At 33.9% G+C, this 10127-nt stretch overlaps 2 protein-coding genes across 2 annotated transcripts; both read left to right on the top strand.

Annotated features, from left to right (window-relative positions):
* The first annotated feature begins 3870 nt into the window (after window positions 1–3870).
* Window positions 3871–9087, top strand: LOC132716361 (E3 ubiquitin-protein ligase RNF25-like). Its single transcript, XM_060699624.1, has 7 exons — window positions 3871–3962; window positions 5354–5425; window positions 6356–6458; window positions 7338–7405; window positions 7774–7843; window positions 8414–8623; window positions 9040–9087. The coding sequence occupies exons 1-7, from the start codon at window positions 3871–3873 to the stop codon at window positions 9085–9087; spliced, it is 663 nt and encodes a 220-aa protein (XP_060555607.1).
* A 9-nt stretch (window positions 9088–9096) lies between these two features.
* Window positions 9097–9249, top strand: LOC132716363 (E3 ubiquitin-protein ligase RNF25-like; the record flags this gene model as incomplete). The annotated part of the gene is given in 1 exon segment (XM_060699625.1): window positions 9097–9249. A coding segment is annotated over 1 exon segment (153 nt), but the record flags the coding sequence as incomplete, so codon positions are not given.
* Between the last annotated feature and the right edge of the window lie 878 nt (window positions 9250–10127).

A 10127-nucleotide genomic window follows, 5' to 3' on the forward strand; every position in this document is an offset into this window, starting at 1 on the left:
CAGGACCTATCTGATAGGGCTGGGTTGTGTGAACGCTACTGTATTCCCTGAGGCTGTCATCGTCGGTGAATTTGAGAAAGGAACTCTTAGCTAGGGCTTTCACCGTGGGTTTTGTCGCAACTTTTGTGATCTTTTCTCAATTCCCTTGGACTATCACCGTAAATTAATTTGAGATAAGAAATATTAGATAGGGCTATCATTGTGGGTTGGGTGATCATTTCTGTATTCCCTGGGGCTTAGGTGAATTTGAGATAATAATATTAGATAGGGCAATAACCGCGGGTTGTGTGAGCTTTACTGTATAAACTGGGCTACCACCCTGGGTTATTTCAGATGAGATCTATTAGATAGGGCTATCACAGTGGGTTGTGTGAGCTTTACTGTAGTCCTATCAGGCTATCACCGTGGTTGAGAAATGATACTATTTGATAGGGCTATAACCGTAAGTAGTGCGAGCTCTACTGTATTCCTTGGGGTAATTTGAGATCACTTTATGTTGTGTGAGCTTTACTGTATTCCCTGGGCTATTACCGTTTGTTAGTTTGAGGAATGATATTATTAGATGGCTATTACCGTTATTTTGTGTGAGCTTTACTGTATTCCTTTAGTGTTGTTATCAACAGGGGTTAATTTGAGATAAGATCTATTTAGATAAGGCTGTCACTGTGCGTTGTGTGGGCTTTTCTGTATCCCCTGCTGCTACCACCTTCGGGTTTATAAAACTGTTTGGGGGATAAAAACTATTGGTTTAAACTATTACCTAAGACTGTCACCATGTGTTAATTCTAGATAAGAACTATTAAATAGGACAATCACCATGGGTTTCGTGAGCTTAACTGTCTTCCTTGAGGCTGTCATCGCCCATGAATTTGAGAAAGGAAGTATTAGTTGGGTTATCACCGTGGGTTGTGTGAGCTTACTATATTTCCTCGGGCTATCACCTCGGGTTAATTCGAGAAAAGTAATCTTACATAGGGCTATCTAGGGCTATCACCGTGGGTTGTGTAAGTTTTACTGTTTTCCCTGAGGCAATCACCGTGGGTTGTGTGAGCTTTACTGTATTCCCTTAATCATATTCTAACTGTCGCTGCACTACCCCACGCTCGTAGCGAAGAGTACCGGAGCGAAAACGATGATCTGATTTTAGATAAGAACTATTAGACAGGGCTATCGCCGTGGTTTTTTTTTTTAGTTTAACTGTATTCCCTTGGTATTAGAGCGATTAGATAGAGCTATAGAAAATAAATTTAATATTAATCTTCAAAATTCATTTGCAATGATTGACAACTTGACAACTCTTGTATACGGTCTTTAAATTGGTCTTCTGGTATGTCTGCAAGCAAAATGTAGTTCTTTTGTAAAAACTCTTAATCATGTCTTAAAAAAATATTTTTTTAAGATTTTCCCTTGATGTTTCATAAAAGGTGCAACTAATGCTCTATAAAATGTGAAATTGTTTCCACTTCTTCACAATTACAGAGGCTAGTGCTTTAACCCTTATCTTGATAGATAATATCCAATTTGTAGCTGAAGTATACGTAATTGCCTTTGGTTGCTTTAGCTACTGAAATTAACTTTTTTGGGTTGGACTGTTTCATATTTAATTCTACATTAAATATGTATTGTTTCATATTTAATTAATTCCTCATTAAATATTGCATACAGTACCTTTAGGCTCCGCCTACTTAGTGTACTGACCAAATGACTTCATATTGTTAGACAGTCTAAGAAATAAACTCATAGTATCAACATCTCGTATTCTCTGCATCCACACCAAATAAACACACATAAAACAGGACTTGAGGCATGAGTCCACGAAAGAGATGCCTGCAAGTTTCAACAATTTACCACCTTCGCTGCCATTTAAAGATGAGAAATTGTCTAGCTTTGTGGCGAATGTCATTTTAACTTATTACAGTAGGCCTAAGTGAATCTTCAGATAGAAGTGATAAACAGAATTTTTCAATGTGCGAGTGTTTTTATTACCGAATTTTGCGACGGATGCACCCTCTAGCGCGTCCAGAGCTATATATCATCTTCACATGGGATTTCGACGTCTACAATCGAAAAGTGGCTCTTTAACAAATAGTACAAGATTTGATCATATAAAGCACACACATAATGTCAGAATATGTTGAAAGCGTTTATGTTACTTTGCAAAAGTAATACATGTATGTAATTTTTGTGAAAAATATGTAGACACTTCAGTTTCGAAATGTGCATCTAAAATGACCAAAAGCCATCAGTTTGTAAATTTCATTTTTTTTCCTGGGGTACCCCCAGACACCCCCTGCAAAAGGGGGGAGTTTGGTTATTTCAAACATAAGCCCCACCCCAAACGAAATTGTATGGGCCGGCAATGTAATAACAGAGTAAATCTTCTCTCCCTTAACAAATCTTTACCTATTTTGTCTGCATAATACATGTATACATGTGCACTGTTCCACCACATGTTTTAAATGTCCCTAATTCTTGAGGAAAATATTACTTTCTTATAAAATAATTTATGTGACGGTGACCTAAAATGGAACAAATAAAATTTAGAATATTGCAAGGTACGTGTCATGTCCCTTGTATAAAAAAGACTGGAGTCTAATAAACTTAATAGCTCAACTATTCGAAGAATAGTGGTGCTATCCCTCTCAACTTAATGTCAGTGTCCGCGTTGGCATGCCACTTTGAATAAAGATATGGGGGACAACGTCCAGCTTGTTAAGCGCCACTAAAATATGTACTCGTAACTTCACAAATACTTTTGAGATCCTCCGTAATAGGAGATGCAAAGCCAATAACTTTAGCTCATGGATTTTTTTACAGAATTATGGACCATTTTTGAACCAAATTAATCTTGCTTATTTTTTCTCATGTAATATCATTGAAGGGTACTAAAGTTTTTTAATTGGATGTCACTTTCCAAAACAAATTTTCTCTAAAACTCTTAACTCTAAGGTGGGTTTTACAGAATTATGGTCCTTCGATCGTGAACTTAAGGTACTGATTGAAGGTATTTACTATGTTTTCGTGACCATAAATAGAGGCCATTACTCGACTGATCATTAGCAATTTGTTAGCTCGGAAAATTCTTGGTCAAAGGGACCAAAAGTCTAAAAAAATGAATTTCCTACATACATGTGTAGATCAGCCGGTGCACTTAAAACAGAAATATAAGCAAAAGATAATTAAGAAATATACTCAGAAATAATATGAAAAATCATACTTTGTGCTTTTCTTAGCCTGATTTGGGTGAACAGCGTTGTACATAATGCTTTTCAATTTTGGGTCATTTTCCACAACTAGAATAATTAGTCTGGGAACACAGAGATATCTAGAGGGCGCATGAAACAAGTTATTTAGCTAGTCCTTCATAAAATGGAACCTTAGGGTACCTTATTGGAAAATCATTTCCAGTCTTATCATGCCAAATTACCTCGGTATAGTTCTTTAAGTTTTTGTATGTTACATCAATTTTCAGATCTGAAGGCATTAATTTGAAACCAAATACAAATACATGTATATGTTTTCGGGATCATTTAATGAAGGCCATGAATCTAACATAGATTTAACAGAGTAATAGCCTTTTTTGAGGTTAGAAAATTCGTAGTTAAAGCTTTGCAAGCAAATCAATCTTTAGAAAGACATGTATATACTGGTTGTATTCATTTAAAACTTAAACATATAACATCAGTTTTCGAAAGAAAAAAGAAAATACTCACATGTTACACGTGTCTTTGGATCATAATTGGAGGTATCTATCCAAGGTCCATAAAACTCAGGCATATAATTTTACTGCCCTTTGTGAATATTGAAATTTCTTGGTGCAACATGACTGATGTTTAACCCTTTTTGGCAGCATTTATGCAATCCCGACGCATGCAGTGCTTTCAGCACTTTGATTTTGATTTTCGTTATATTGCTGAGATTGACGGAAAGGACCGAAAGGTTGCGATTGAGATGGACGAAGGGTTGTGAAATATTTATTTGATTTATATAGCATTTTTACTGCTTTCTTTGAAATTGTGCTTTTTCAAGTTATTCCCCCAAAAAGAATTTTAATCTGTTTTAATCCAGTGCTTTGAATTTGCTTATGTGACATGGTTAATTTATTATTTTCTAAAAAATATCATTCGTACCTGAATCTTTTCGTACCTAGTTATATGACATATTGATAACAATGTTTTTTAATTATTAAAAGTTGACATTGTAAATAATAAGAATTAAAAGTAGAAATAAATGAAGAAGTAATATACTGTACCTAAAGTTTAAAACAGATACGAAGAAAAAATTAATAAATATTTGAACAAAATTATTTTAATCATTCCTAAGATTTTTATGCCCCCACAATGTGGGAGCATATAGCGTTGCACTTGTCCGTCCGTCCGTCAGTCAGTCAGTCAGTCAGTCCGTCCGTCCCGAAATCTTGTGAACGCAACTCCTCTTAAACCGGATGGCAGATTTTGCTTAAACTTACAGGGATGAACAACCTTAATGTGTAGATGGTAGTAAAGGAAGGAATTTTGCTGTGACCAAATTTAACAGAATTATGGCCCTTTGTTGATTTTTTCACTAGATACTATGTAGAAATTTTGTGAACGCAACTCCTCTTAAACCTGTTGGCAGATTTTGCTTAAACTTACAGGGATGAACAACCTTAATGTGTGGATGGTAGTAAAGGAAGGAATTTTTGTTGCGACCAAATTTAACAGAATTATGGCCCTTTGATGATTTTTTCATTATATACTATGTAGAAATTTTGTGAACGCAACTCCTCTTAAACCGGATGGCAGATTTTGCTTAAACTTACAGGGATGAACAACCTTAAGGTGTAGATGGTAGTAAAGGAAGGAATTTTTGCTGTGACCAAATTTTACAGAATTATGGCCCTTTGATGATTTTTTCACTATATACTTTGATGTAGAAATTTTGTGAATGCAACTCCTCTTAAATCGGATGGCAGATTTTGCTTAAACTTCCAGGGATTTACAACCTTAATGTGTAGATGGTAGTAAAGGAAGGAATTTTTGCTGCGACCAAATTTAACAGAATTATGGCCCTTTGTTGATTTTTAGTTTTCAACTTGTGGCACATGTAGTCCAAAAAATATTTGACCTAGAGTCATAAGATTGACAGAACAGTGGCGTGTGGGGGCATCCGTGTCCTATGGACACATTTCTAGTTTATTATGGCTCGGATTTAACCATTTGACTGTTACAGGGTGGGACCATTATAATCTAATAGGCCTACTATAAGTAATGAATGTAGTTAATTCAGAGTTGCTGCTGTTCCCTTGTGTTTGTAAAATTTATAATCATCTATGCCCAATTTTAAAAAAAAATATATTTTTCCAAATTTTCAGGGGCTTAGCTGAAGAAATTGAGCTTTTAGAGGCAATATACATTGAAGAATTGGAGGTTCAGAAGAATGAAAAGTATAAATTTTAGAATAGTATTTAATTTATCTGTTAACCTAAATATCATGCCAGCACCGACATATCCCGGATTTCATGTCCTTACCACAGCTGCCAACACTAATCAGCACTGTCATACTGATAAGAAATAATTACCAGTAAATGCAGGAGAAATTATTTTAATTGTTTCCAAAATCTTGGGTCAAGTTAAACATAAATTATCCAGGATGGTGCGAATGTTTTCGGTTTTTATTCATTTGTAAAAAGTTCAGAAAAATGGCAGAAGGGCAAAATAGACGAATGCATGTGCAAGATGTCTTAGAACAATTGTTTGATAATGAAAATATATATAATTCTAGTTCTAGTGACACTGATAATTATTTTGATCAGTCAGAAAATGAGCAGGAATATATTGAGGATTTATTACATAATTTGCTTAATAATTTTGGTACATTTTTACATTTCTTATGATATTTGTATATCTTTAAAAAAAATATATAGGTTTAAATATCAAATAATAATAATAAGGTAGAACGAGAGGTTTAAATCACCTAACCCCAATTAACCTAAACCCAGCTGTTTTTTACGTAAATTAATTTGGCACTGCAGGTATTTAGCAGTGGTAGTTTACTCGGCATGATTGTTTAATATAATCATACCGTATATATTTTTATGATTCCAATTCTTTTTGTTCTTTTTTTTTTTTTAAAAAATCTTCCAAAAATTGTAAGTAATGTTTTTTTTTTATTTTATAAATATACATAGGGCTTAATAATGTTTATGTTTTTGACATTGACTAAAAGAAATTCATTATAGTGAATTTTCAAACTTTTAATTGCAATTTATTAAGCGATTCACTTTTAATGACTTAACAGCTTCTTTAGTCTAAATCAATATTGGGAGTGTCGTTTTTAATAATTTTTCTAATACAGGTTTAATAATATATTTTAGGAATGAAGTTGACAAGATTACTCTACAGTTACACCCATCAACAGGAGAAGATCTTGAGAAGAGATATGTTTGCATGACTCTCATACTTGGCTTGTCAACACAGGTATGTCTGTACCTTTTGGAGTGAGTGTCTTTCATGAAAGGGAACTATCCAGCCAATCTGTGCTTCTTCTGCCACCTTATGCCTGATATTAAATGAACTGGTTGAGGGACACCAAGGATTTTCTTCACCAGTAAAGCAGGAAAGTCACAATATGGCCCAGCGCTTTTTCTCACTTAATTGGGAGGAGGGCTTAGCCTCTCGATTTGGGGAAAAATTTCAATTGGGAAGAGGCCTTTTAGTTTGTTATATAAGCAGGAAAGTCACAATATGGCCTTAACTGTGTCAGTGGGACATAAAGTCCTGCTGGGAAAAGAATATAATTATTATTAAAAGTGGCATAATGATTTGTCCATTCCACAAGTATAGAGCCATATGGGCTAGCTACCTCATGTGGGATCAGGCTCTATACTGTTTGTTGTTCGTTTTGATTACATTAATAAAGAATTTAAAATGAAGAGAGTCAAATTCAAAAAAGTATACATGTAAGTATATTTCACAAAATTACCTGGGAAAGAGTTGAACACAATATTCCAGTCATACCTACTGATATGTACTTTACACCGAAACAGGTGGGTCTAAAAAATTACTCATACGTCTAAGTTCTCACCGCTCTGAATTCAAATCCCATCAGCTATAAAAACTTTTATACATTACCTATACAATTTTGGTTTCTGACCAAAATATCACACAGTATCGGTAAAATGAAATATAATTTTATTTTCCTTCAGCTGAAGGATATTTGTATTCCTTTCTCATATCTTTTGAATAAAACTTCTTATGTAATATACATATAATATTTATTTAGATATATCAAGAATTTTACTGTGAATTAAATGTTCAAGATTATTGAAGATTCATTCCCTGTTGCTCCGTTTTCAGTATCCAGATGTGCCACCTGAGATCATCATTAAGAATCCACGAGGGATTGCCGAAGAAGAGATTCTGAGGTAACTGATTTCAATATTTAGCTTGCTAGGGGCTGGTGCTGACCAAGATCGGTCTGTCGGCACATCTGTGCAGTCTGGTCATGGCATGCAATGTTTGCTTTTCTATTGGAACTTATTTTGAAATTTTCTTTTAAATAGTTTTGTTCAGGTTGAAGAGATGGGCCAGTCCATTTAAGTATACTTAGCGTGGTTAATGTTAAAAATAAAGATATTTATTTTTGTATCCCAGGGGGTTTGATTATGATGTAGTAGCTATGTCATATCCCAAGGATTATTTTAAGGACGTTGTGCTACTTACAGTCTTTCTAATCTGTACGTTTCTTGTAATTTGATTTATAGAATTTCAGTTCTAAATCAATGTATTTCAGTTTGAGAGAAGATATGCATAAGTTATGTGAGGAACGGAAAGGAGGTCCGGTACTTTATGAACTGATCGAGGTTAGTGGTTCAGAAAATACTTTGATATTGAAAATAAAGAAGCAGGGCCTATATTCTAGGTACTCTAAGAATTTTAAGTTGGTCTTTTTATTCTTTGTGATGTGCTTGGAGTGAGTTCACAGAGTCGGCAGGATTGGCAATATCCTTAGTTACCTAAAAAGCCTAAAGTACTAAGGCTTACATATAAGAAGACCTTTGTTGTCTATGGTTACTGGTTACTGCATACTTCAGGTCAGCAGGACAGTGGACCTACTTTTCAGCTCAAAATTTATTTCTTTGGCTTATTCTCTATAGAAATATCATAAAGATAAGTTAACACTTTTTTTTTTCTAAATTTACTCTTTAAGGTATGACAGAGAAATAACTGGTGTCCTTTTTATCAATGTAATGCTTCATTCAAAAAAAGAATGTATCTGTACATGCCATCACTTCTTAAGTTTTAAGTGTTAGCTGCAAATAAAATTGATAGGAGTTCTACATTCCTTTACACTTTAATGGATAAAATTTGTTTTTCAGTGTAATTTTACAGCATTGACTGTTAATGAAAATTGTTTTATTATTTTTATACAGCTAGCAAAGGACAGTCTGACGGCAGGCAATATTCCACACTGTCCATGCATGATTTGCCTTGAACATTTCCACGAGGGTGAAAAATTCACAAAGACCGAGTGCTACCATTATTTCCATGAGAATTGTCTGATGAGATATGTGTCACATGTTTTGACCCAGACTCCGGAGATTGTACCGGTCCACTCTATGCCAACTCCAGTCGCTAACAAGGTAAGCTTTTTACATTCTGATTTAATTATATCATTTTATGTTATAGATGGGGAAATATTTGGCCTATAAACTGAGCAATTTTTAAAAATATTTTTGCATTTTTTTTTTCCCCCTAATTTTTTTAGAATAAACAAAAAAATTAAAAATTTTCAAATTTGAAAAAATAAATTCAAAAAAAAAAATTTTTAAAAAAAAATTGGGGGGAAAAAAGGAAAATAATTTTAAAAAAAAAATTTAAAATTTAAAAAATTTAAAAAAAAATTTAAATTTTGGGGAAATTTTATAAACTGAAAAAAACAGTTTTCCCTCTTGGGCCTCAAATAACACTAAAAAGGCCCTTTAAAAAAAAAAAGGCAAAAAGTGTGGGATTTTTTCCCAAAAAAATAGAAAACTCAAAAAACTTCCTTCATTTTCAGCTTGTTTTCCGTAAAGTCGCGAGGAAATTTCCCTTGGGAAAATTTTAAAGAATTAAAATGTCACCTGTTGAGGATAAATTTGTTTTCGTACCAACTCCAGAATTACTGGAAATGCAGGAGCGTATGGCATCTATGTTTGAGGAGCAAAAAGCCAAAGGTGGAATAATTGATGTTGAGGCAGAGAGGAATAAATATCTTATTAAACATGGGGTCAGGATTTTACCATTGTTTTTTTTTTCCCAGTGTTTATGTAGTTTTTTTATTGTTTAGAATCTGTTCCTACCAGCAGGGTAAATTTTAAGGCCCACTGTGCCCCAAAATTGCTTTTTATTTTCTTTCTGAAAACTGGTTGTTTTTTATTTGACGATCTGTTACAATTTCTGGAAAAATTACTCTTCTGCCATATAGCTGAATCGTCCCTTTGCTTCTTCTCTTTATTGTACAGTCCGTTAGTGGATTAAGTATTCTGTATGGAAGTTCAAATACCAATTTGTTTTACAATTTTGCTACATTTCATGACATTTTTTTATGCCCCCGGGCATAATAGTAATTGAACTGTCCGTCCCTCTGTCCGTCCATCTGTCCGTACGAGGTTAACCGTAGAACGGCAAGTTGGATTTTTCTTAAGTTCTACCCTGTACAAGGCTTATAAATTTTAGCACCACTTTACTTAATCCTATAAATATTATATCCTGGGAAAGTTACATAACTAATGGCTTCCATTTGCAACCAAGTTATGGCCCCTTTTCAAGCCTTTGATGGATAATGAATGGGGAAATGGAATAATGGGTTTAACCCTAAAAGCAAAATTGGAAATTCTTATGTTCTGTCTGAACTAATGGCTTAATTTAATTTTCGACACTTACTTATTTCAAAACAATGTAACATGTATTGGGCCAAGTTTTTATTAATTGTTGCCATCCCCATTTTTCCCCAGTATAATTTTTCCCCTTTTTCACTTTGAAAATAGGGGGCCTTGTTATGGTTAACCTATTCGCCCCAAGTTGGATTTATCCCAAAAATTTCTACCTTTAATTTTTCTTAATTTATTTAATATATTTTCATAAATTGGTAGGTGATACCTTTTT

This window comes from Ruditapes philippinarum, unplaced genomic scaffold (genome assembly GCF_026571515.1).
Source record: "Ruditapes philippinarum isolate M1 unplaced genomic scaffold, ASM2657151v2 ctg11051_1_1_1_1, whole genome shotgun sequence".
In the NCBI taxonomy this organism is placed as follows: domain Eukaryota; kingdom Metazoa; phylum Mollusca; class Bivalvia; order Venerida; family Veneridae; genus Ruditapes; species Ruditapes philippinarum.